Here is a 27,691-nt window from a genome sequence, read left to right as displayed (position 1 = left end):
TATGCTCTGATGTACAGTACTCTTGTAATTTATATTGTAATATTTCAATAAATAGGTTTATGTACTTGGAATACTTTATACTGAAATATTAATAGTGGTAATGGCTGAGTGATTATGGGAAAAATTTTAAACTTTATATTCTAATTTCTTAAAATGTTAATGAGTATATATCTTTTAGTCATAAATAAAAAATTAAAGGACTATAAATTCTCCTTTTATTTCCTAAAAATACTAATTGTAAAAGCTCTTAAATATTAAAAATATGTTAGTTGGGCATTGTTTTCCTCTTTCTAAAATATCTACTTTTGCTCCCTATATTTATTTTTGGTGTTTGTCTTCACTGTTTACTTTTGCTGTGTTTAAAACAGGCCATTCAGAAAGGCAATACAGAAGTTGCAAGACATGCTGAAAATGCAATCCGCCAGAAGAACCAAACAATTAATTTCTTGAGAATGAGTGCTAGGGTTGATGCTGTGGCAGCCAGAGTTCAAACTGCAGTTACAATGGGCAAGGTAAGCCTTAATATCTGTAAATAATAGGAACTCTTGATTTAAGTTATTGGAGGTATTAAGAATTGTCAGAAATCTAAATCTACTGCAAAGTGTTACAAAGGTACTCGCCTTCCTGGGCAGGAGAAAGATAGTCAAAATGCTTACTGAGGAAACCGATTTTGGCAGTGGCTTTTCAGCTAAGGTCTAATTAGTTGTCTTCCAATGAATAGTCAAAGATAAAAGATAGTCGATGCCTAAACCAGAAATACATAGTGTACTTTTACTGTTAAGGAAACGGTAGATAAATTTTATAAGATGATCTACAAGTAATATAAGAAACTACATAAATTTTGAGGTTGTTTATATTATAGGATTCTCAGTCTTTTCTTTTTTTATACTCCCAATAGGTAACCAAGTCCATGGCAAATGTAGTTAAGTCTATGGATGCTACATTGAGGAGTATGAACCTTGAAAAGGTAAAAAAGATAAATAAATATATTGATGTTCAGATAATATCTTTTCAGAGTAAGTTTTTTTCTTATGACCATATTTCTTTTTGCAGATTTCTGCCCTGATGGACAAATTTGAACAGCAGTTTGAAACACTGGATGTTCAAACGCAACAAATGGAAGACACAATGAGTAGCACTACAACCCTAACAACACCACAAGTAAGAATAGTTTCTCTACTTACACTAACTTTTAAAAATTACCCAACTTCAAAATATAATGGCTTTGTGAACCTAAATCATCTCTAGAATGTGAAGTAAACATGGTGTATCCCCAAAATGCAAGTAGGAAGTTATGCTCTGACCCTGGATTCCTAAGGACATGTTAGAAGATGACATTTCCTATCTTGTTTTGAAGTTCTAAGAATTATTATAGGTCACATGTCTAGAGAGTATGGAACTTGGTTCTGCCCTGCTGCCAGTGGTCCTTATTGATAAAAGCATTGAACTAGGGACTCACTGAGGCCAGTGGGTATTAGGTAATATCCTAACCCCAGTTAAGTCATCTCATTGCAGATAGTCTGCTTCCTGCCTACTCTTTAGGTATGTTATTAGGCACAGATCACAGATGAACAAATAGTAAATTACAAGATCAATTATTTTTCAGAAAACTAGGATGTTTTCTAGGATGTTGTTGCATCTGCAACTTAGAGATGTGCTACAGAGAAAATTAAATTTGAAACTAGTTTGGATGTCATGTGAGCCAGAAATAAAGATTTTGTGAAACTTGAATATTAAAATAGAAGATTTATATCATTACCAATCTTCTTTTTGATCCCAGCACCTATCACATAGTTCATCAAATAAACAAAAAACTTGTTATCACTACATAAGATGATAATATGGATAATTTACAAAACAGGTTAGGAGAAAAATCAATAGCCATCCATCAGAATTTTACTGAAGGTGATGCCTTTCACTAAGAGGTAAATAATAAGAGAACAAGCTTATATTCATGTTTTAGAGTTAAGAAGAAAGTATTCATGTATATGTCTTATAGAGAGCATATATTTAGTCATTACTTTTATACCTCCTCCAGAGCCTTGCTTCCCCAAAGTGTGGTGCAAAAATCAGGAACATCTGTATCATCTGGGAGCTTATTAGGAATGCAGAAATTCAGACCCTACCCACAGATATATTGAATTGGAATCATTTTAATAAGATTTACAGGTGATATTTATGCCCTGATTTTGAGAAGCACTGTCCTAGAGTTTCTGATTCTTATTCAGGCACCTTAGGTGGTTTCCAGGTGATTTTATGGTCAAGATTAGGAAAACACAAGGGGACTGGAAAAATGACTTGAAGTCAGGACACTTGGATTTCTAATCCCTACTCTGCCACTAATTAAGTTTGGGACCTTAAGATACTCACTACCTTGGGCCTCAGTATTCATAGCTGTAAAATGTAGGGTTGGATTTGATGATATCTAAATGCCTTTTAGCTCTGAAAAATCTTGAGATTCATTCACCTAACATTTGCTAAGCACCTTCTCCTGTTTCAGGTATTGTGCTAGGTGCTGGGGATATTCAAGTATATACAAAACATTTTTCATAAAGAGTCAACCAAAATTTACAACAGAAGTGGGCATGCTTAGATGCCCAAATTCTCATACCTTGCTAATGAGTAATTAGAATTTAAATTAGCATATTCACTTTGGAAAAGCAATGCGGTAATATCTACAGTCCATTCTTAACATAGCAGCCAGAGCAATCCTGATAAAACAAGTCAGATCATGTCATTCTTCTGCTCAGAACCCTTCAGTGGCTCTGCATGTCTCTCAAAATAAAAGCCTAATTCTTTATGGTGGCCTATAGTGCCCTCTAGGATCTACCTCATCCTGCTTCTCTGACCTTATCTCCTATTATTGCTCATCACTGTACTAAGATATTGGCTTCCTTGTTATTTCTCAAACACACCATGTACATTTCTTCCTCAAAGCCATTCACTTGCAGGTTCCTCTGCCTGAATCTTCTTCATCTGTCTTGCACTCATCCTCATTGCCCACTCCCCCACCTCCTTCAGTTCTTTGTTCAAATGTCATTTTCTCAGTGAGGTCTTTTAAGATCATCCTACTTAGAAGTACACCAGTGGCACATCCACCGAGCGCTGTACTCCCTATCTACCATCCCTGCTTTATTTTTCTTCATTGTACATATCACCTTCTAATAAACCACATAATTTAAAAAGTTTTTATTTGCCCCTCCCTTTCATGTGCACACACTAGAATGTAAGCTTAATGAAGGCAGGGATATTTTTAATTATTTTTGTTTACTGATGTATCCCTAACGCTTAAAATGATATCTGGCATAAAGTAGGTGCTCAGTTAATATTTGTTGAATAAATCAGAGTATATGAAAATGCATGTGACCTATAACCTAGTACTTCTATTTTTAAATTTATACACAAAAGACCTACATGTGTATAAACATACTTCTACATAAGAATGTTCATTGCACTATTGTCTATAATCAGGAGAAATTAGGGGAAAATGTCTAAATGTCCAGAAATAAAATGGATAAATACAGTTGAGAGTATTTTATATTACAGTACTATACAGGAGTGAAAGTTAATGAACTAGAGCTCTAGATCTCAATATAATTAGATCTTATAAGGTTGAATTAAAAAAACAAGTTGCAGAATAGTATACTTAGTATAATGCCATTTAAGTAAATTTTAAAAACACAAATAATGGTATTTTAGATATGAAGTAAAAACAACACAATCTAAATGCACAGAAGTATTTGATCTATTATTTTCTGAACTTTTTTATATTTTGAAGGTGAATGAAAGACAAGAGAGACTAAGGCCCAACAACATTATTAGAGGTTTGCTTAAAATTTGGCACCTTGTGGTAGAGCTGTAACTATGTCTTAGAGCTCCTACCTGTATGTTCAAAATATTTTAAATAAGTTAAAAACAAGTTTTTTTTAATTAATTGGACTCTATTCCCTGAGAACTCCTGTACTGTTGTAAATATCTCAATACTTATATTTTATTCATCTCTAGATACTTTAAAAAGTAATCCTTAATATCAAATTTGCATCAACTAGCAGAAAGGACAGTTATGATTAATCTAAAATTTAAGTCTGTTACATTTTAAATACCAGCAAAGTTGGTTCGCTCCATTAGAGAGCTACATTACTCAGATTCAAATTATATGTGAATATCACTGTGAATATTTTTCACATAACCTCATAGTTTAAGGCTTTATAATTTAACATTATTCATAAATAAATCATTTTATGAGATAATTCAGCTCCCTCTGGTGGTAAAAATTTTTTTTAAAACTTTCTTTTAAAAACTGTAGATCAGTTCCCCCTTTTTAAAGCTAGGTCAGAAACAAAAACTACCCAAAAAGCAAATACCATTCAAATACAAATTCTCATTTTTTTATTCTAGAACCAGGTGGATATGCTGCTTCAAGAAATGGCAGATGAAGCTGGGTAAGAAATTATTGAGATGCTTTTGAAATAATCTTGATTTAATATCTACAAGTCCTACAACTATGTAATGTGGATAAAAATATCACCAATGGTCAGAGTTAGGTTTTTGACCCTAGAATTTAGTGCTTCAAGGACCTTTAGAACATCCAGCTCTTTGTCATGCTCATAAAAATATGACTTTGTTCCAATCATCTTAGTATTTTCTTAAAAATCTCTGGAGATAGATTTGGTTAGTGTGTGATAAGAAATGAAGGAAGGTGACTGAGGGAGGCAGGAGTGTTTAAAAAGTTTCCTCTGTACCGTCTGTGTTCAGCATATATCAAATGTTTAATTGTTTTTAATAGGATCTTCCAAAAGAATTCTACTATGATCAGGCCATTAAATCTTTTTTTTTTTTAATTTTTTTTTTAACATCTTTATTGGGGTATAATTGCTTTACAATGGTGTGTTAGTTTCTGCTTTATAACAAAGCGAATCAGTCATATATAAACATATGTTCCCATATGTCTTCCCTCTTGCGTCTCCCTCCCTCCCACCCTCCCTATCCCACCCCTCCAGGCTGTCACAACGCACCGAGCCAATATCCCTGTGCCATGCAGCTGCTTCCCACTAGCTATCTACCTTACTACGTTTGTTAGTGTGTATATGCCCATGACTCTCTCTCGCCCTGTCACAGCTCACCCTTCCCCCTCCCCATAACCTCAAGTCCGTTCTCTAGGAGGTCTGCATCTTTATTCCAGCTTTACCCCTAGGTTCTTCATGACATCTTTTTTCTTAAATTCCATATATATGTGTTAGCATATGGTATTTGTCTTTTTCTTTCTGACTTACTTCACTCTGTATGACAGACTCTAGGTCTATCCACCTCATTACAAATAGCTCAATTTCGTTTCTTTTTATGGCTGAGTAATATTCCATTGTATATATGTGCCACATCTTCTTTATCCATTCATCCGATGATGGGCATTTAGGTTGTTTCCATCTCCGGGCTATTGTAAATAGAGCTGCAATGAACATTTTGGTACATGACTCTTTTTGAATTTTGGTTTTCTCAGGGTATATGCCCAGTAGTGGAATTGCTGGGTCATATGGTAGTTCTATTTGTAGTTTTTTAAGGAACCTCCATACTGTTCTCCATAGTGGCTGAACCAATTCACATTCCCACCAGCAGTGCAAGAGTGTTCCCTTTTCTCCACACCCTCTCCAGCATTTATTGTTTCTAGATTTTTTGATGATGGCCATTCTGACTGGTGTGAGATGATATCTCATTGTAGTTTTGATTTGCATTTCTCTAATGATTAATGATGTTGAGCATTCTTTCATGTGTTTGTTGGCAGTCTGTATATCTTCTTTGGAGAAATGTCTGTTTAGGTCTTCTGCCCATTTTTGGATTGGGTTGTTTGTTTTCTTGTTATTGAGTTGCATGAGCTGCTTGTAAATTTTGGAGATTAATCCTTTGTCGGTTGCTTCATTTGCAAATATTTTCTCCCATTCTGAGGGTTGTCTTTTGGTCTTGTTTATGGTTTCCTTTGCTGTGCAAAAGCTTTGAAGTTTCATTAGGTCCCATTTGTTTATTTTTGTTTTTATTTCCATTACTCTAGGAGGTGGGTCAGAAAGGATCTTGCTGTGATTTATGTCATAGAGTGTTCTGCCTATGTTTTCCTCTAAGAGTTTGATAGTTTCTGGCCTTACATTTAGGTCTTTAATCCATTTTGAGCTTATTTTTGTGTATGGTGTTAGGGAGTGATCTAATCTCATACTTTTACATGTACCTGTCCAGTTTTCCCAGCACCACTTATTGAAGAGGCTGTCCTTTCTCCACTGTACATTACTGCCACCTTTATCAAAGATAAGGTGTCCATATGTGCATGGGTTTATCTCTGGGCTTTCTATCCTGTTCCATTGATCTATCTTTCTGTTTTTGTGCCAGTACCATACCGTCTTGATAACTGTAGCTTTGTAGTATAGTTTGAAGTCAGGGAGCCTGATTCCTCCAGTTCCTTCTTTCGTTCTCAAGATTGCTTTGGCTATTCGGGGTCTTTTGTGTTTCCATACAAATTGCAAAATTTTTTGTTCTAGTTCTGTGAAAAATGCCAGTGGTAGTTTGATAGGGATTGCATTGAATATATAGATTGCTTTGGGTAGTAGAGTCATTTTCACAATGTTGATTCTTCCAATCCAAGAACATGGTATATCTCTCCATCTATTTGTATCATCTTTAATTTCTTTCATCAGTGTCTTATAATTTTCTGCATACAGGTCTTTTGTCTCCTTAGGTAGGTTTATTCCTAGATATTTTATTCTTTTTGTTGCAGTGGTAAATGGGAGTGTTTTCTTGATTTCACTTTCAGATTTCTCATCATTAGTATATAGGAATGCCAGAGATTTCTGTGCATTAATTTTGTATCCTGCCACTTTACCAAATTCATTGATTAGCTCTAGTAGTTTTCTGGTAGCATCTTTAGGGTTCTCTATGTATAGGATCATGTCATCTGCAAACAGTGACAGCTTTACTTCTTCTTTTCCGATTTGGATTCCTTTTATTTCCTTTTCTTCTCTGATGGCTGTGGCTAAAACTTCCAAAACTATGTTGAATAAGAGTGGTGAGAGTGGGCAACCTTGTCTTGTTCCTGATCTTAGTGGAAATGCTTTCAGTTTTTCACCATTGAGGATGATGTTTGCTGTGGGCTTGTCATATATGGCCTTTATTATGTTGAGGAAAGTTCCCTCTATGCCTACTTTCTGCAGGGTTTTTATCATAAATGGGTGTTGAATTTTGTCAAAAGCTTTCTCTGCATCTAGTGAGATGATCATACGGTTTTTCTCCTTCAATTTGTTAATATGGTTTATCACATTGATAGATTTGCGTATATTGAAGAATCCTTGCATTCCTGGAATAAACCCCACTTGATCATGGTGTATGATCCTTTTAATGTGCTGTTGGATTCCGTTTGCTAGTATTTTGTTGAGGATTTTTGCATCTATGTTCATCAGTGATATTGGCCTGTAGTTTTCTTTCTTTGTGACATCCTTGTCTGGTTTTGGTATCAAGGTGATGGTGGCCTCGTAGAAGGAGTTTGGGAGTGTTCCTCCCTCTGCTATATTTTGGAAGAGTTTGAGAAGGATAGGTGTTAGCTCTTCTCTAAATGTTTGATAGAATTCGCCTGTGAAGCCATCTGGTCCTGGGCTTTTGTTTGTTGGAAGATTTTTAATCACAGTTTCAATTTCAGTGCTTGTGATTGGTCTGTTCATATTTTCTATTTCTTCCTGATTCAGTCTTGGCAGGTTGTGCATTTCTAAGAATTTGTCCATTTCTTCCATATTGTCCATTTTATTGGCATAGAGTTGCTTGTAGTAATCTCTCATGATCTCTTTTATTTCTGCAGTGTCAGTTGTTACCTCTCCTTTTTCATTTCTAATTCTATTGATTTGAGTCTTCTCCCTTTTTTTCTTGATGAGTCTGGCTAGTGGTTTATCTATTTTGTTTATCTTCTCAAAGAACCAGCTTTTAGTTTTATTGATCTTTGCTATTGTTTCCTTCATTTCTTTTTCATTTATTTCTGAACTGATTTTTATGATTTCTTTCCTTCTGCTAGCTTTGGGGTTTTTTTGTTCTTCTTTCTCTAATTGCTTGAGGTGCAAGGTTAGGTTGTTTATTCGAGATGTTTCCTGCTTCTTAAGGTGGGCTTGTATTGCTATAAACTTCCCCCTTAGAACTGCTTTTGCTGCATCCCACAGGTTTTGGGTCGTTGTGTCTCCATTGTCATTTGTTTCTAGGTATTTTTTGATTTCCTCTTTGATTTCTTCAGTGATCACTTCATTATTAAGTAGTGTATTGTTTAGCCTCCATGTGTTTGTATTTTTTACAGATCTTTTCCTGTAATTGGTATCTAGTCTCATGGCGTTGTGGTCAGAAAAGATACTTGATACAATTTTAATTTTCTTAAATTTACCAAGGCTTGATTTGTGACCCAAGATATGATCATTCCTGGAGAATGTTCAATGACACTTGAGAAAAATGTGTATTCTGTTGTTTTTGGATGGAATGTCCTATAAATATCAATTAAGTCCATCTTGTTTAATGTATCATTTAAAGCTTGTGTTTCCTTATTTATTTTCATTTTGGATGATCTGTCCATGGGTGAAAGTGGGGTGTTTAAGTCCCCTACTATGAATGTGTTACTGTCGATTTCCCCTTTTATGGCTGTTAGTATTTCCCTTATGTATTGAGGTGCTCCTGTGTTGGGTGCATAAATATTTACAATTGTTATATCTTCTTCTTGGATCGATCCCTTGATCATTATGTAGTGTCCTTCTTTGTCTCTTTTAATAGTCCTTATTTTAAAGTCTATTTTATCTGATATGAGAATTGCTACTCCAGCTTTCTTTTGGTTTCCATTTGCATGGAATATCTTTTTCCATCCCCTTACTTTCAGTCTGTATGTGTCTCTAGGTCTGAAGTGGGTCTTTTGTAGACAGCATATATAAGGGTCTTGTTTTTGTATCCATTCAGCTAATCTGTGTCTTTTGGTGGGAGCATTTAGTCCATTTACATTTAAGGTAATTATCGATATGTATGTTCCTATTCCCATTTTCTAAATTGTTTTGGGTTCGTTATTATAGGTCTTTTCCTTCTCTTGTGTTTCTTGCCTAGAGAAGATCCTTTAGCATTTGTTGTAAAGCTGGTTTGGTGGTGCTGAACTCTCTCAGCTTTTGCTTGTCTGTAAAGGTTTTAATTTCTCCATCAAATCTGAATGAGATCCTTGCTGGGTAGAGTAGTCTTGGCTGCAGGTTTTTCTCCTTCATCACTTTCAGTATGTCCTGCCACTCCCTTCTGGCTTGTAGGGTTTCTGCTGAGAGATCAGCTGTTTACCTTATGGGGATTCCCTTATGTGTTATTTGTTGTTTTTCCCTTGCTGCTTTTAATATGCTTTCTTTGTATTTAATTTTTGACAGTTTGATTAATATGTGTCTTGGCGTATTTCTCCTTGGATTTATCCTGTATGGGAGACTCTGTGCTTCCTGGACTTGATTAACTGTTTCCTTTCCCATATTAGGGAAGTTTTCAACTATAATCTCTTCAAATATTTTCTCAGTCCCTTTCTTTTTCTCTTCTTCTTCTGGAACCCCTATAATTCGAATGTTGGTGCGTTTAGTGTTGTCCCAGAGGTCTCTGAGACTGTCCTCAGTTCTTTTCATTCTTTTTTCTTTATTCTGCTCTGCAGTAGTTATTTCCACTATTTTATCTTCCAGGTCACTTATCCGTTCTTCTGCCTCAGTTATTCTGCTATTGATCCCATCTAGAGTACTTTTAATTTCATTTATTGTGTTGTTCATCGTTGCTTGTTTCATCTTTAGTTCTTCTAGGTCCTTGTTAACTGATTCTTGCATTTTGTCCATTCTATTGTCCATTCTATCTCCAAGATTTCAGATCAACCTTACTATCATTATTCTGAATTCTTTTTCAGGTAGATTGCCTATTTCCTCTTCATTTGTTAGGTCTGGTGCATTTTTATCTTGCTCCTTTATCTGCTGTGTGTTTTTCTGTCTTCTCATTTTGCTTATCTTACTGTGTTTGGGGTCTCCTTTTTGCAGGCTGCAGGTTCGTAGTTCCTCCTGTTTTTGATGTCTGTCTCCAGTGGCTAAGGTTGGTTCAGTGGGTTGTGTAGGCTTCCTGGTGGAGGGGACTAGTGCCTGTGTTGTGGTGGATGAGGCTGGATCTTGTCTCTCTAGTGGGCAGGTTCACGTCTGGTGGTGTGTTTTGGGGTGTCTGTGGCCTTATTATGATTTTAGGCAGCCTCTCTGCTAATGGGTGGGGTTGTGTTGCTGTTTTGCTAGTTGTTTGGCATAGGTTTTCCAGCACTGTGGCTTGCTGGTCGTTGAATGAAGCTGGGTGCTGGTGTTAAGATGGAGGTCTCTGGGAGATTTTCGCCGTTTGATATTATGTGGAGCTGGGAGGTCTCTTGTTGACCAGTGTCCTGAAGTTGGCTCTCCTACCTCAGAGACAGAGCCCTGCCTCCTGGCTGGAGCACCAAGAGCTTTTCATCCACACGGCTCAGGATAAAAGGGAGAAAAAGTAGAGGGAATTAGTAGAAGTATGAGGAAAGAAAGAAGGAAAGGAGGGTAGGAAGGAAGGAAGAAAGAAAGAAAGAAGCAAAGAAGGAAAGAAGGCAAGAAGGAAAGAAAGGAGGGAGGGAGGGAGGAAGGAAGGAAGGAGGGAAAGAAGGAAAAAAGACAGACAGAAAGAAGATACAGTAAAAATAAAATAAAGTATAATAAAGTTATTGAATTAAAAAATTCTTATTTAGAAAAAAAAAGGGACGGAAAGAACCTTAGGACAAATGTTGGAAGCAAAGCTATTCAGACAAAATCTTACACGGAAGCATACACATACACCCTCACTAAAAGAGGTAAATGGGGAAAAATCATAAATCTTGCTGTCAGAGACCACCTCCTCAATTTGGGATGATTCGTTGTCTAAAGGAGGGAAGGAAGGAAGGAAAGAAAGAAAGAAAGAAAGAAAGAAAGAAAGAAAGAAAGAAAGAAAGAAAGAAAGAAAGAAAGAACAAAGGTAAAGTATAATAACGTTATTAAAATTAATTATTAAGAAAAAAAAAAACATGGACGGATAGAACCCTAGGACAAATGGTGGAAGCAAGACTATACAGACAAGATCTCACACAGAAGCATACACATACACATTCACAAAAAGAGGAAAAGGGAAAAAATCATAGATCTTGCTCCTAAAATCCACTTCCTTAATTTGGGATGATTGGTTGTCTATTCAGGTATTCCACAGATGCAGGGTGTATCAAGTTGATTGTGGAGCTTTAATTCGCTGCTTCTGAGGCTGCTGGGAGAGATTTCCCTTTCTCTTCTTTGTTCTCACAGCTCCCAGGGCTCAGCTTTGGATTTGGCCCTGCCACGGCGTGTAGGTCGCTGGAGGGCGTCTGTTTTTTGCTCAGACAGGATGGGGTTAAAAGAGCCGCTGATTCGGGGGCTCTGGCGCACTCAGGCCGGCGGGGAGGGAGGGGCACGGAGTGCGGGGCGGGCCTGCGGTGGCAAAGGCCGGCGTGACTTTGCACCAGCCTGAGGCGCGCTGTGCGTTCTCCCGGGGAAGTTGTCCCTGGATCCCGGGAACCTGGCAGTGGCGGGCTGCACAGGCTCCGCGGAAGAGGGGTGTGGAGAGTGACCTGTGCTCGCACACAGGCCCCTTGGTGGCGGCAGCAGCAGCCTTAACGTCTCCCGCCCGCCTCTGGGGTCCGCGCTTTCAGCCGCGGCTCGCGCCCGTCTCTGGATTCCGTGCTTTCAGCCGCGGCTCGCGCCCGTCTCTGGGGTCCGCGCTTTCAGCCGCGGCTCGCGCCCGTCTCGGGGGTCCGCGCTTTCAGCCGCGGCTCGCGCCCGTCTCGGGGGTTCACGCTTTTAGCCGCGGCTCGCGCCCGTCTCTGGAGTTCCTTTAAGCAGCGTTCTTAAACCCCTCTCCTCACGCCCCAGGAAACAAAGAGGGAAGGAAAGTCACCTGCCTCTTCGGCAGGTGCAAACTTTTCCCTGGACTCCCTCCCGGCTAGCTGTGGTGCACTAACCCCTTCAGGCTATGTTCAAGCCGCCAACCCCAGTCCTCTCCCTGCGCTCCGTCCAAAATGGAAACCCGAGCCTCAGAGCCTCAGCTCGCAGCCCCGCCCGCCCCGGCGAGTGAGCAGACAAGCCTCTCGGGACGGTGAGTGCCGGTCAGCACAGATCCTCTGTGCGGGAATCTCCCCGCTTTGCCCTCCGCACCCGTTGCTGTGCACTCCTCCGCGGCTTCGAAGCTCCCCCCTCCGCCTCCCGCAGTCTCCGCCCGCGAAGGGGCTTCCTAGTGTGTGGAAACTTTTCCTCCTTCACAGCTCCCTCCCACTGGTGCAGGTGCCGTCCCTATTCTTTTGTCTCTGTTTTTTCTTTTTTTCTTTTGCCCTACCCAGGTACTTGGGGAGTTTCTTGCCTTTTGGGAGGTCTGAGGTCTTCTGCTAGCGTTCAGTAGGTGTTCTGTAGGAGTTGTTCCACGTGTAGATGTATTTCTGGTGTATCTGTGGGGAGGAAGGTGATCTCCGCGTCTTACTCTTCCGCCATCTTCCGCCTTTCCCAGGCCATTAAGTCTTAAGCCAAGTTTGAGTCCTGCAAACTGAGCAATATGTGCAAAACATCCAAGGAGTTCAAAAGATGGCAGCATTTTATTGTTGTAGATGGTTATTTGTTGTTTAAAAAAGTAAATAATTAACACCCTTTCTGGCCCAACTATTAGAAATAGGGTATCTGTTAGGCTATTTATTTTAGGCTCTTCATGTTTGAGGGGAATGACTTGACTCTAATATTATCAGTGCTACAGAAGTCATGTTATATCAGTATTCTCTGGTATTTTACTTAGTTCAAGAGAACATTATAGTAAAGAATTAAAAATATTTTTTCAAAGATAAAGATTAAAACTGGGTGATACTAAAGTTTTATGCTTTATCTTCAAAGGTAGAGTAATAGGTTGAAATAAGGTTCTTAAAGACACCTGGAAAATAGAGTTGATTAATATTATTCTAGTGTTGAAACTAATGCTTAATTAGAAAGAACTTAATTAGTTACCAGCTCTTTAGTTCACTGTTGTATCTTTCATTAGTGGGTTAAAATCTAGGTTAATAAATCAGGTTTGCAATATTTGAGAACAGGGCCAGAGGGTAGGTGGTACACTATTTTGCTTTGTTAGTATCTAATATAGCCCATATCCAACAAGGAGTTAGTAAGAAGGATGATTTTTAAGTATTACAGGAGAGACTAAGGCATGTGTAAAAAGACTCCATTTTATTAATATGAGGCTAAAAACTTGTTTCTCTTTGTACCAAAGACGAAATAAGAAGATTGGGCTTGAAAATAGAGCAAGGGAGGTCTTTCAAAACGAATATTGCCGTATCACAGCCTTACTGACTCTCAGTGGAAATCAAGTTCAGTAGACAACTTTTTTATAAGATTTAAAATAGGATTTCTCAAACTTGACACTGTTGACATTTTGGGCTAATAATCCTAGGGGCTGTCCTATGTATGTAGGATGTTTAGTAGTGTCCCTGGCATCTACCCACAAGTAATATCACCCCTCCCCCCAGGTGTGACAGCCAAAAATGCCTCCATACAATGACAAATGTTCCTTGAGTGTAGGGAGCCAAAATCGAGTGATTACTTCTGTCAATAATGGGTGGTGACTGGAGCAGTAGAAATAGGTAGAATCATTGATGTCGAAATACCCATCCTTATAGATGTTTAAGTATAGCAAAATTTTAGTATACTATATCTTTACCTTTTAAATAACAATCTGTCTCTAGAATCTCCTAATGATGAAGTTACTGTATTCACTGTAGTGTTTTCAAACTGGAGTTGGCATACACTCGTCTAGAGACAGGCAGAAAGAGTAGTTTGTATCCTCAGGAGTATTTATAATGGAGATTAAAATCGTGGCCTTGGAAGGAGACAAACCTGGATTTGAATCCTATCTGTCACTAGAGTGATCTTGGGCAAGTGTACTTAACTTTTCTAAACTTCAGTTATATGGGTAGATGCAAGTAATGATTTCTAGCAAGGGTAGCTCAGGATCTAAACACTGAACTTGAAGTTAGCTCAAATGTTAGATATGGATATTGATCCTGAGGCTACATATGTCTAACCTGTTTTATCTTTTTTTGGCACATTAATTTTCTTTACAGTAGAAGACATATAGTAATCTCCAGTAAATTCAGTACATTGGATAACCATTGTTTTGGTCTTTCTTTTTGTTCAGATGACCAGATCATTATCCTATATTTTATTCACTTTTCTATCATAAGATTATCATCCACATGGGTTGCCACTAGGACTCAACAAAAACTCTTTAAAATTCCTAAGGTGGACATTCAGAATATGTATTATTATTATTTTTTTTTTGCTGTACGCGGGCCTCTCACTGTTGTGGCCTCTCCCGTTGCGGAGCACAGGCTCCAGACACACAGGCTCAGCGGCCATGGCTCATGGGCCCAGCCGCTCTGTGGCATGTGGGATCTTCCCAGACCGGGGCACGAACCCGTGTCCCCTGCATCAGCAGGTGGACTCTCAACCACTGCACCACCAGGGAAGCCCAGAATTTGTATTTTTGAATTAATTAATTTATTTATTTTTGGCTGCATTGGGTCTTTGTGCTGTGCACGGGCTTTCTCTAGTTGCGGCGTTGGGGGGGCTACTCTTCGTTGTGATGCGAGGGCTTCTCATTGCGGTGGCTTCTCTTGTTGCAGAGCACCGGCTCTGGGTGCGTGGGCTCTAGAGCGCAGGCTCAGTAGTTGTGGCACAGGGGCTTAGTTGCTCCACTGCATGTGGGATATTCCAGGACCAGGGATCGAACCTATGTCCCCTGTACTGGCAGGCGGATTCTTAACCACTGCACCACCAGGAAAGTCCCCAGAATATTTTTAAGTTCTATTTGCATCTATAAAATTGAACCAGTATTATGTTTATTTAAGTTAAGGTAAAATGCTAGGTAGAATATTCAGATTTGCAATAAGCATGTTTTTGTAATTTATAATAACAATTATAAGCTTGTTATAATTAGATAAGGAGAAAAATGCTTATATTAACATTCATTTATGTTAATTATTTTAAAATTGTAGCCTTGATCTCAGTATGGAACTACCACAAGGTCAAACAGGTTGTTTTGGCACAGGTGTTACTTCCATGGAACAGGTAGAAGTTGGATTTTATCTTGATTTGTATGAACTTGATGAATGAATTAAATATATGTGTATTTATATGTATATATAAGCAAATATATTCTCCTTTTATCTATTATAAAGAGTATTTTTCTACTATAATATGACATCATCGTAAATAAGCAAGATGTAATTAGCCTTTAACTCCTTAATGATGGACATTGCATGCATATTTCATTTAACAATTGAATTTGTTCCCCTTCATAGCCTTCTGCTCTATTAAGTTCTCCATTTATTTTGAAATGTTTAAAAAAAGTAAATTCTTAATATTTTTGTGTGAATTTTTGAGACAAGATTTTAAATCTTATTTGAATATGAGCTATTTAAAATATTAGTGATTTATATTTGTCACAGCCCTGTGACTTTTAATTTTTGCTTTCTCCAGGATGAACTATCACAGAGACTTGCTCGTCTACGTGATCAAGTGTAATTTAAAGAACTGGCGCTTTTGTTTACTTCACTGGCTTCTGAAATATTTTCTGTGTATGTATAGATAAGTTTCACTCCAATTACAATAAGAATGCCATACATTACAGAATGCTTAACACTATTTGTATATAATGCTTTCTTTTACCTTGCTGTACTTTCCAGTACTTTAATTCCAGAGAGTTTCCACCTTGACAGATTTTACAGTTTTGTATATTATGTTGAAAAGTGCAAGAGACGGGTTTTTGTAGGTGTCTTAGACTGAGCTAGCATTAACTTGTTGTATATGAAATATCTTCCTCAAAAATTACATTAAAAAATCTAGGACCAAAGTACTACAGAATAAAGTACTTTATACAGAATAAAGTATAGAATAAAAGTTTTGGTTTCTTTTTAACTCAAGGTAGTTTTAAATCTCTGTCTACATTCACATGTGATGCATAAAAATAAAAACAGGGAAAATATGTTTACTTAATATGTTTACATAACCAAAAACACCTCATTTAGCGTCATACAATGGACAGTGCTACTTTTTGTGTTTTATGTTTGTTTTTGCTATTCAAGCAGAAATTCAGTTGACTTTTAATATGTATTCATCAACTTTTAAATTTAGATTACTATGAGAATCTTTACCTAGTAATTTAATGACTATTAATTGAATTCCTTAAATAAAAGATTTTTTCATTGATAAAAAATCTGCAAAATTAAATCAAAGAAATTAAGGTTTGCTCATTAAATATTTTTCTCTTTGGTAAATATCACTGTTAAGACTCACCAAGAAATTCAACATTTCATACTTTTAAATGAAAGTGAAACACATTTTTAATGATTACCCAATTTGCACTCAACCCTTGTTAGGTTGTATTTTAAAAGGAGATTAATTTGCATGGCCTTAACATCATTTACATTTCTCACAGAATTGTTGATTGGTTTTCAAAAATCTTGGCCTGTGTTTTTAAACCAACCAACAAAAAATAACAAAACAAAATTGAACCAACTCAAGTTACAATTATTGTTGATCCTTGAACAACGTAGAGGTTATGGGTTTCAAGCCCCCTTTGCAGTTGAAAATCTGCGTATAACTTTATAGCTGGCCCTCTGTATCTGTGGTTCCACATTCGCAGATTCAACAAAACACAGGTTGTGTAGTACTGTAGTGTTTATTGGAAAAAATCTGTGTATAAGTGGACCCACACAATTCAAACCTGTGTTGTTCAGGGGTCAACTGTACTATAAGTCCTGGTTAAATGTGTTCATTCTTTTATCTTAAACAACTCTCATAACTGGAAGAAATAAAGTGGAAAATAAATAAATTGGAATAAAATGTTTTGCCCAGCTATGCAAATAACTTCCAGCCTAATGGAGGTCAGGAGCATAACATACAGGGTGGGCAGAAAACTCATAAGATTGTAAAGAAGACTAGACTCTTGAAGGCCAGGATTCTTGGGGGAAAGTATTTAATGACCAGCTGTACTACTTGCCATCTCCCCAGGAATATCTATATTTTACCCAACTAAGATGAACAAATTAACATGTGCCTGCACTTCTCTGATGTAGCAGTCTCAAATGTGGAGAAGTGACCAAGTTAGATTTTAGAAAGTGTACTACTAATCTAGGTTAAGTAGGTAAAGTGTTTTTCCTTACTTAATGTATGATTGATCCATGAAAGAATGCCAATATTTCATGAAATTCTATTAAGAGCACCTCTGTTTAGGCATTCTTCGTTCAAAGTGCAATTATTGGAGGCTCTTTTTCTTTTAATTTTTAAATTTAATTTAATTTATTTTTTTATACAGCAGGTTCTTACTAGTTATCCATTTTATACATATTAGTGTATATATGTCAATACCAATCTCCCAATTCATCACACTGCCACCCCCACCCCCCCCGCCGCTTTCCCCCCTTGGTGTCCATACATTTGTTCTCTACATCTGTGTCTCTATTTCTACCCTGCAAACCGGTTCATCTGTACCATTTTTCTAGGTTCCACATATATGCATTAATATATGATATTTGTTTTTCTCTTTCTGACTTACTTCACTCTGTATGACAGTCTCTAGATCCATCCATGTCTCTACAAATGACCCAATTTTGTTCCTTTTTATGGCTGAGTAATATTCCATTGTATATATGTACCACATCTTCTTTATCCATTCGTCTGTTGATGGGCATTTAGGTTGCTTCCATGACCTGGCTATTGTAAATAGTGCTTCAATGAACATTGGGGTGCATGTGTCTTTTTGAATTATGGTTTCCTCTGGGTATATGCCCAGTAGTGGGATTGCTGGGTCATATGGTAATTATATTTTTAATTTTCTAAGGAACCTCCATACTGTTCTCCATAGTGGCTGTATCAATTTACATTCCCACCAACAGTGGAAGAGGGTTCCCTTTTCTCCACACCCTCTCCAGCATTTGTTGTTTGTAGATTTTCTGAAGATGCCCATTCTAACTGGTGTGAAGTGATACCTCACTGTAGTTTTGATTTGCATTTCTCTAATAATTAGTGATGTTGAGCAGCTTTTCATGTGCTTCTTGGCCATCTGTATGTCTTCTTTGGAGAAATGTCTATTTAGGTCTTCTGCCCAGTTTTGGATTGGGTTGTTTGTTTTTTTAATATTGAGCTGGATGAGCTGTTTATATATTTTGGAGATTAATCCTTTTTCCATCGATTCGTTTTTTTGCTAAGTACTCACTATTCATATGTAATGTTTCCTATTGTAAAAGAGAGCATGTATAAATGAAGATTATTTTCACTGGTTAATGAAATGAGAAATTACTTTTTTGCTATGTTTGGGTTAAACCTATTTAACTTTCTTGGTAATTCATAATTTGACTATATGATGTGACTTCAATGTGGTAATATTCCATTTTGTTTATCATTGATGCTTTGTCTTTTCTACTTAAAGGGTAAGTTTATTACATTTGGAACATCCCAGAGAAGCATAGAAGAGATTATTACAGACTAAAATATCTGTGAAATAGAGTTTTCTTATTTTCCATTGGTGGGAAGTAAATAACTGTTAGTAAACAACTGTTCCAAGAGAGTCTTAAATTGGCTCTAGTGTAGACTGTAGAGGAAAAAGCCCCAGATCTGATCTACAGTGATTGATTTTTTTTTCTTTTTTGACTTTAATGCAAATTGTTAAATTGCAAATATGGCTTACTTACATCTAGAAATATAAATGACTCTGATCTAAAGATAACTGCTCATAGTTTTATTTAACAACCAAATCAGATTTGTCTTTTAAAACTATTGTTCTCTGATAGACACAAAGTTTTGCTTTTGGATTCATTTATTATCTTATAATAAATTTTTCTTTCTTACAATTTGTTCTTAGACCAACAGCCCCACAAACTGTGAACTCTTTCTTACCTTGTTAGTACAAGTTATATTTCTACTTTGATAAGTGATTCAATCATTGAAAAGTAACACATCAAACTATACTATCATGAAAAGTAGACATCACAGCACCTTTCATTTACCTTCAGTTTTAGTTCCCTATCAATCTACTTTTCTCCAGATTTTTTTCTCCAGATTTTTTTCTAAGTATTTGATTATATCATTTGGTAAAATGTATAAGGTTAAAAGCTCAGAAACATTTTGCTGCACCTTCACCCTTTAGACGATGTGGCTATTATTTAAAGCAATCTTAAAAAGGACCCCTGACAAAAATTATATCCCTGCTCCTATATGCCTCAATGCCAAAACTTTTCCACTTTCTTATGTAAGCATTGTAGGCTGGATTATTTTAACTGCTAATTTATTACCAGTCATTGCTACAAAGAAACAAATAGGAGATAGAACAGGTAAATTATGATGAGAGATGAGTTTGCTTTACAATTTAGAAAGTTATGGGAAAGGACATCTGGATGGACTATCTGAAGAGAGTCTTAAGGGTACTAGTTATCTATAAAGAAAATAAGAAAATGATTGATAGGTTGCCAAAGACAAACCTAGCCTAGTTTTCGGTGGATTTGCTCAAGTTAGTAAATAACTGTTAGTAAATAACTGTTCCAAGAGAGTCTTAAATTGGCTCTAGTGTAGACTGTAGAGGAAAAAACCCCAGATCTGATCTACAGTGATTGATTTGGATTTCTAGCTCTAGCTCTGATACTGACTTCTAACTTAGATAATTCTCTTACCCCCATCTGGGCCTTATATTCCCTTTCTACAAATCTTTTTAGAGTACATTGGTTGCATAAACTGAAGTGAGTTGCTGTAGTACAGTACATTACCTCCATTCTTTTCTGTTTTCTACTATTCACCCAAAAGATTGCTAAATGCAGTATTAAGATGTTATGAGTCTTAGAGTCTTTTGTCTCAGGAGAGCTAGAGAACATCTATTCCACCCCGTAACTCATTTTACAGAAGAGGAGACCAGAGAGGTTCAGATCTACCACATTTGTTGGGCATCTACTATGTGTTAGGAATGGTTCTGGGTACTTTGATATATTGTGGTTTATTTAATCCTCAAAATCCTGTGAGCAGTTGGATGATTGTTATCCCAATTTTTAGAGAACAGGAAAATAGGCTGATAGTTGAAGTAGATGGTGAAGAGTCATACAGCAACTGAGAAACAGAGCTTGGATTTTATTACTGATATGTCTGACTTCAAATTCAGTGCTCATGGCACTGTACTATACTGGATTCTAACTGGAATTACAAGAGAAGTCTTGTTATACCTCATCCACATTCTATTCCCAATATATAATTTTCTGATTTTATTGCTGAGACAGTGAAAGCAACTAATCAAATTCTTGACTAGAGGGTAGTTCATCCTGAGACAAATAGGTGTTCTAGGTGAAGATTGGTTCTTTCTTCTCCTATTTCTTTCTTCTCCAGTTTGAGCTATCAGAAAAATATGATTTTATATTTCAGTTTGGAAATCATAGCCATTTTTCCATAAGTTAACAAATGGAATCAATTTGTTGCAAAGTTAACTAAGTTGTATTCATAATCAAGCTTTTCATCTTCCACACTGGGAAATGCTCCCAAGCAAAAATATATATTGGTCAAAGTCATTTGACTAAAATTACAAGAATAAAATCTATCCAGCCTACTACCTACTGATGATACTGTCTATATTCTTGTCAGTATACTACTTCTCTACTGTACTAGCAGGTACAAAGTTCTTGAAAGTGCCTCACTACAAATAAATGACTGTTGTGCCTGTGGTGCTTAATAATTTATATATTAACCACTAACTCATGAGTTATTTCATCTGCCAGACAGGTAAAAGCCTTCCAGCCTTCAGTTAGAAAAGTCCAAATAGAATGTTAAAGGAAAATTTATGCCTAGTAAAATAACTTATTCTGTTTAATGTTTGTTCTCTAACCTAGGGAAGGAAAAAATGTCTTCATTCAATGTCTTGCTTGGTCATTAAAATAAAATTGGGTCCCATGTTCCAAGTGAAGGTTCATAAAATGATGCTGTGTCCATTTCTTAGAAATCTTACTCAAACTTGATCATGCCAGAGCTTGATATGTTTAGCTTTTGCTTTATCAAAATGACATGAAATCATTGGCAGGAAAAAGATTAAAACTTTTGGAAAACATCGCACAGTGATTTTATGTTACTTCTATAAAGGGATTTGGGTTTGAAGTAACAATTATATGGAATCTTGATAATTTCTTATTTAGATTCAATCAAACAAAGTCTAAGAGCCATTCTGGGGTTAAATGAAAGATGATGGAAGATACTTTTCCAGGTAATGAGAAGAAAAGAAAGATTTCCAATTAACAAAATCTATAGAGATTTCCCAGCTCATTATGCATTTTTGAGGCCCTCCAGGTGGAATTGCCTATTTACAGAAGAAAGAAAATCGAAAGCTAAATTCATTATTCCCATTCATGTTACACCCATTGTAAGCTTCATAAAGAAGAGGCATTACTTAGCTCGGGTGAATATAGCAACACCATTCCACTTGTAAAGGACTTGAAATTGTCTTGCTTTTTTTAAATATTTTTATTGGAGTATAATTGCTTTACAATTGTGTGTTAGTTTCTGCTTTATAACAAAGTGAATCAGCTATACATATACATATATCCCCATATCTACTCCCTCTTGCTTCCTTTTTTATTTTTTTATTTTTTTTTGCGGTACGCGGGCCTCTCATTGTTGTGACCTCTCCCATTGCGGAGCACAGGCTCCGGACGCGCAGGCTCAGTGGCCATGGCTCACGGGCCCAGCCGCTCCGCAGCATGTGGGATCTTCCCGGACCGGGGCACGAACCCTTGTCCCCTGCATCGGCAGGTGGACTCTCAACCACTGCGCCACCAGGGAAGCCCAACCTCCTGCTTCCTTTTAACTGACCAAGAAGACCTGGACCCTATGGAAAAACCTTCCTGTTGCTATAAATCTCCAAGTAGAACTATATCTGAGACACCCCAATTCTTCTGACGTGTGTGAGATTAGAGAGTGAGAAAGAGGTTCAAAATGGCAACACTCATTGAAGTAGGAAATTTTCACATTAAATAACTATTTTTTCAGCACTTACTATGCACAAGGCCCAAACTTGTCTTTACTTATACTGCCCAGATGGATGCTCGATGATTCAAAACATTTAGAGGTTTTTTTTTTTTGAGGGGAGGGAAATGATAACCAACATATATTAAGTACCGGGTATATAACTATTACTGTTTTACCTGTTACTTCATTTAATCCCCTCAACAACCTCATGAAGTGAATATAATCCCATTTTACAAATAACAAAAATTCAGGTCTTGTCCAAAGTAATGATGTTAGTAATTTAACACTTTTTGAATATCTGCTGTATGCCAAGCACTATTCTAAATGCTCCTAACACTTTTAATTGTCACTTCCATTTTACAGGTGAAGAAATTAGTAAGTGGGAGGGCTGAAATTCACACCAAAATATTTAAGTTCTTTTAGTTTGCAAGGAACGTAGATAAGCTTAGATCATGTCTGCTAAAGAGGATTTATTATAAAAATATGTAGAGAAATACAGAGGTCAGTACACCATTTTGATAACCATACAACCAGGCCTCACAGGTAACTGGAACCTTTACATATTCAAGATACAACAGTAGCTCTAGCAGTCTAATAAGAGAGATGGATTATCAATACCTCTACTAAAAGTTCCCCTCAGAAACTATTATGTTTCTCCTGCCCCTAACGTTACAGCATTTGGTGATCACCATTATCAGCTTACTCTGCCTGTTTCTATGGCTTCAATCAGCACCCATAATTGCCATAACCAATCTTTTCCTGTTTTCCATGTCCCTAATCCTCCTTTCTCACTACCAAATTCAAGAGAGGATCTGATGGACTCAGCCAGTTACCATCTCTCTAGGCCCCCTACTGGGCAAAGTTTTCATGCCAATTGACAAGCCCTTTATATGCTGCTAAATGGGATGGTCACCAAAGGATAAGGAAACCCTCAGAAGGATACAGTGAGAATGGGAAACACCTTAAATGCCCTGTCCTGTACATTGACCCTTAAGCCCATATATGCTTATACCATGTCACTTATTTTTTATTATGGTGTACTAACATTTTTATGTCACTAGGTCCTTACACCTTTTCCATTATCTTGATAGTGGAGTACTCAAATCTCAGGTCAAGCCCAGAAGGCATAAATTTGTCTCATTTCCTGGCTTTCCTTTTAACACCCATCACCCTACTTTCAGCACCCTCCCTCTCATCATGTGTCAGAGACCATTGCTTTCCTAAGAAGGAATTAACATGTTGAGCACTTACTATGTACCAGGCATGTCACAAATATCTCATAATTCTCACAACAGTCCCATAAAGTGAGATGTTAATCCCCATTTTACAACAGACTGGGCCTGAAGCTCAGACAGGTAAAGTAACTTAGTCGGAGTCTCAGAGCTAGGGTGAGAGAGCCCAGATTTAATCCCACATCTGAATCCAAAGCCCATTGTGTTTACACTCTACCAAACTGTCTCTGAAAAGGAGGAATCAGCCAAACTCACTCATGGAGACTTTGGGAACTCTCCTGCAAGAGAATTTGGATTTTAGGTAATAATAACATCTACCATTTTAAAAAATATTTTCCATGTGCCAAGCACTTAATAATATTATCTCTATAATCATCACAACAACCCTTAGAGGAAGATACCATTCTTTACCCGTTTTTAAGATGAGGAAACTGAACTTTAGAGAAATTAAGCAACTTACCTAGGATGAAGAGTTAGTAAATAGCTGAGTCCCAATTGGAAACTTGGCTCTTAATCACTGCTTTCCATTTTAAGGCCTTAGGAAGAGGGCAATGCTTAACACAAGCACTGCTTAACACAAGCGCTGCCAGTAGAATCTGGGGCATGATTGCAAGGCTTACAAGAAGATATTTTTCAGTGGGAGGTTATAATGCATCTATTTATAAGGCTATCCCTGTCTGAAGCATCCCTATTCTTGCTTATGTGGAGATAAAAATTTTAGAAACAGGTCCTCTGTTACCCACTTGACCAACCTCATTCCCTAAATTAAGCCCCAGTGCAACAATGGAACTACTCTTGATGCCCACCTTATGCAGAGATGATCGTCTCTTCTTTGCAGCCCTTTGCTTTTTCACCTGGAACAAGTTGTGCTGGATAATCATGGAAGCTGAGTCTGACCAGCTAGGAGTCACTACTTTTCTGAGGATGTCAGGCTTTAGGGCCTTTGAGGTTGAACACACAGTTTCATTGTGTTAAGCCTCTGCATGAACAGTCTCTACTCATTTAATTCAGGACTGGGACATGGTGGCCGAGGGCTGGGACGCTCTCCTGTAAATTAGCTTCTTCTTTTACCCAGTGGATGATTCAAAGAGAAGTGATCCTGGATTATTTCAAGACCTTGGAATATTTGCTATTGATTGAGCAATCATTTCATACTTACTGCCTGGAGCTTTGAGCCAGTGTGGACCACTGTTTCACTGTCCTGGAGTGTCTTTAGAACTTGTGAATCTTCCACTGAAAGCAGCTCACTGGGAGGGGGCAGTAGTGAGCTGCTCAGGGTTCTCCATGTAGATTCCTTCCAGAGTACAGACCTCTACAAAGGGTCACTGTTTCTTCTCTGGCCCTCGGGCTACCCCTGCTGGACAGGAGAGGAGGCTACGGTGACAGCCTTCTTCATCTTGGGCTTCTTTCCTCCCTATGAATACCCAGAAAACCATGCTATCTATGAATGTCTGGGCCTCCTCCTCATGGAACAGATGGGGACATTGAGACCTAGAGAAGGACATGCCTGGAAAATATGCTATATCCACATCAAATCAGTGGGCTTTCTTGGCTCTAGGATATGAGGAATGATAATTTTTTTAAATTAATTTGCATCAATAAAAGCACTTTTAAATTAATTCAGTATAACTTTTCTAGAGTGAAAAATTTACTAACATTCAACCTATTGTTTTCTGGCCCCTCCAAATTAGTTGATATCTTATTTGTTAAAACTCATATGGCAAGGATTTATTATTATTTTTTTCAGCATCATAATCATTATTCAAAAACTTTAATTTCTCTAACACCTACTAATTTACAGGATGCTTTCACATGTGCCATGAAAGATTCGTTTTCACAACCCTAAAAGAAGAAAGCAGGGCAGGATATTATTAACTTTGTTTCATAGAAGAGTATCTGGAAGCAAAGATATTGAGTGATCTCTCCATGTCAAACCCACCAACCTGTGGTCCTAAGCTTCTAGGATTCTCCCCCACTTTCTTTTCTCTTTAGAGAATATTGGCCCCTATTGCCCAAATACCATCTAGCAAGCAAATTATCTTACCTGTTCCCAAGGATGGAGAGAATATGTGAGAAAAGTTTCAAAGTCCCCCACCCCCACCATGTCACACACATATTGAAAACAAAACAGGGACGTCCCTGGCAGTCCAGTGGTTAAGATGTCACCTTCCAATGCAGGGGATGTGAGTTCGATCCCTGGTTGGGGAGCTAAAATCCCACATACCTTGCAGCCAAAAAACCAAAATATAAAACAGAAGCAATATTGTAACAAATTCAATGAAGACTTTAAAAATGGTCCACATCAAAAAAAAAAACTTTAAGAAAAACAAATCAAACAAACAAAACTCTGCCATCAGTCACAATGCCTCGCTTTCCACTATTTGATGCATTCCTTTGAGCTGCTTCTTTTCATACAAATTCCTTGAAATAAATATCCCATTAAGCAGTATCAGCCATTCACATACTCATATTGAATATCTGTATCTAAATTCAGCATAGCCAGATATTAGAGAAATAGAAATTAAGTCAAAAATAGACATTGACTTGGGTGAGGTTTAACATGGATAATGCCCACTGCTCAGAAATAGAGTGTTGGAGAATTAGGAAGCCAGGACTGGTTAGTCACTAGAAGGAGAGGTGGGAAGAGTATGCTGAAGATAAGCTTTGCCAAATTCCCCATTGATCTCAGAGTGTGTCATCTCTCACAGAAATGAGAACCTCAGTAGCCGTCAAGACTGGGGCACAAATTTGCCATCTTTGGTCTATTTGTCATAATCTCCCCAGTCATACTGGAAAACATAATTTCTCTGACACTTTTCCGTGGGAAATAGTCATATCCCAACCATCTTGATGTGTTTTACAAGCCTTAACATACTTTCAGACATGAATTTAATCCTTCTATAAATGTGTGCCATTTTAACAGCACGGTTTCCAAATTAAAGGGGAATGTGAAGGGATGGAAAGGGCAGCTCTCATTAAATAGTGCTAGAAAGAAAAAACAATTTCCAAAGCTTCCTCTACTCTGTTACAAAAATCCCATTGAGAGCAGCCTCTGATCTGTCCATTGCTTTGGAAAACAGCAGAGAAGCTGACAAGGACTCACCTTAAAATTATGGAATCTAGAAAAATGGTACAGATGAACCTGTTTGCAAGGCAGAAATAGACACAGACGTAGAGAACAAACATATGGACACCAAGGGGGGAAAGGGGGCGTGGGATGAATTGGGAGATTGGGATTGACATACATACACTAATATGTATAAAATATATAACTAATGATAATGTGCTGTATAGCACAGGGAACTCTACTCAATGCTCTGTGGTGACCTAAATGGGAAGGAAATCCAAAAAAGAGGGGATATATGTATATATATAGCTGATTCACTTCACTGTACAGCAGAAAGTAACACAACACTGTAAAACTATACCCCAAAGTAAAAAAAAAAAAATGTTAAAATTTTAAAAATGAAATGGAATAGTCAGCTTCCTACAAGGATGTCTCCTGCCCTAGAATATGTCCCTACTGTCAACTGAAGTATCTTAAGTTCCACCATAATAATATCCTTGGGGTGTATTAAAGCATCAATACTCTTTTGAAGGGGAAACTTAAACTGTTAAAGCTCAAACAGTGGTTCTAAAAGTGCAATACTCAAACCAGCAGCAGCAGCATCTCCTGGGAATTTGTTACAAAAACAAATTATTGGTCCCACCCTAGACCTAAAGAATGGGTGGGGAGAGGCAATCTGTGTTTTAACAAGCCTACAGGTGATTCTGATGCATGCTAAAGTTTGAGAACCATTTCCTTAGTAGGATTTAGTTTATCAGATAGTTTTTATCCTGCATAGTAGCTTATTATTATAGCTGTTTTTCTTTTTATAGTCGTAAACGTGCCAGATAGTGACCCATTACAAGGCATATCTCATTTAATTCTCAGAATAAACCCAGAAAGTATTATTTTTTCCTCTATTTTTAAGATGAAGAAACTATGTCAGTGAGATTAAGTTATTAGCCCAAGCTACTAAATGATGGAGTCTGTAGTATATCTCAGGTCTTCTAACTCTAGATCTGTGATTTTCAATCATGGATCTACATTAGTATCATTTGGGAGCTTATAGAAATCCCAGAGTCAAAGTCAAACTCCAGACCAGTTACTTCAGAATTCCTGGAAGTTGGACACGTGGGTAATTTTTAAAAGCTTTCGATGATTTCAATGTGCAGCCAAGACTCAACATTTGTTCTGAACACTGACTACACATTAGAATCACCTGGAAAGCTTAAAAATTGAAACTAAATTTCACCAATTTAATGTAATGTTTAAAGAGTCCCACCTAGGAGTTCCCTGGTGGGACAGTTGTTAAGATTCCGCCAGCC

At 37.4% G+C, this 27,691-nt stretch overlaps 1 protein-coding gene across 15 annotated transcripts in view; it reads left to right on the top strand.

Annotated features, from left to right (window-relative positions):
* Positions 1–27,691, top strand: part of LOC101281189 (charged multivesicular body protein 1b-2-like) — a 73,748-nt gene that overhangs the window by 22,388 nt on the left and 23,669 nt on the right. For 8 of the 15 annotated variants that reach the window (XM_049705134.1, XM_049705138.1, XM_049705133.1 and 5 more), the window contains 4 exons: positions 369–512; positions 899–967; positions 1,054–1,161; positions 4,399–4,442. In XM_049705134.1, the coding sequence (XP_049561091.1) occupies positions 369–512; positions 899–967; positions 1,054–1,161; positions 4,399–4,442 (365 nt within the window). The other 7 variants (XR_007474934.1, XM_049705137.1, XM_049705140.1 and 4 more) reach the window with 7 other exon arrangements.

This window comes from Orcinus orca, chromosome X, assembly GCF_937001465.1.
Source record: "Orcinus orca chromosome X, mOrcOrc1.1, whole genome shotgun sequence".
NCBI lineage: Eukaryota > Metazoa > Chordata > Mammalia > Artiodactyla > Delphinidae > Orcinus > Orcinus orca.
Note: the sequence above shows the minus strand (reverse complement) of the source record. Positions and strands in the feature narration are given on the sequence as shown.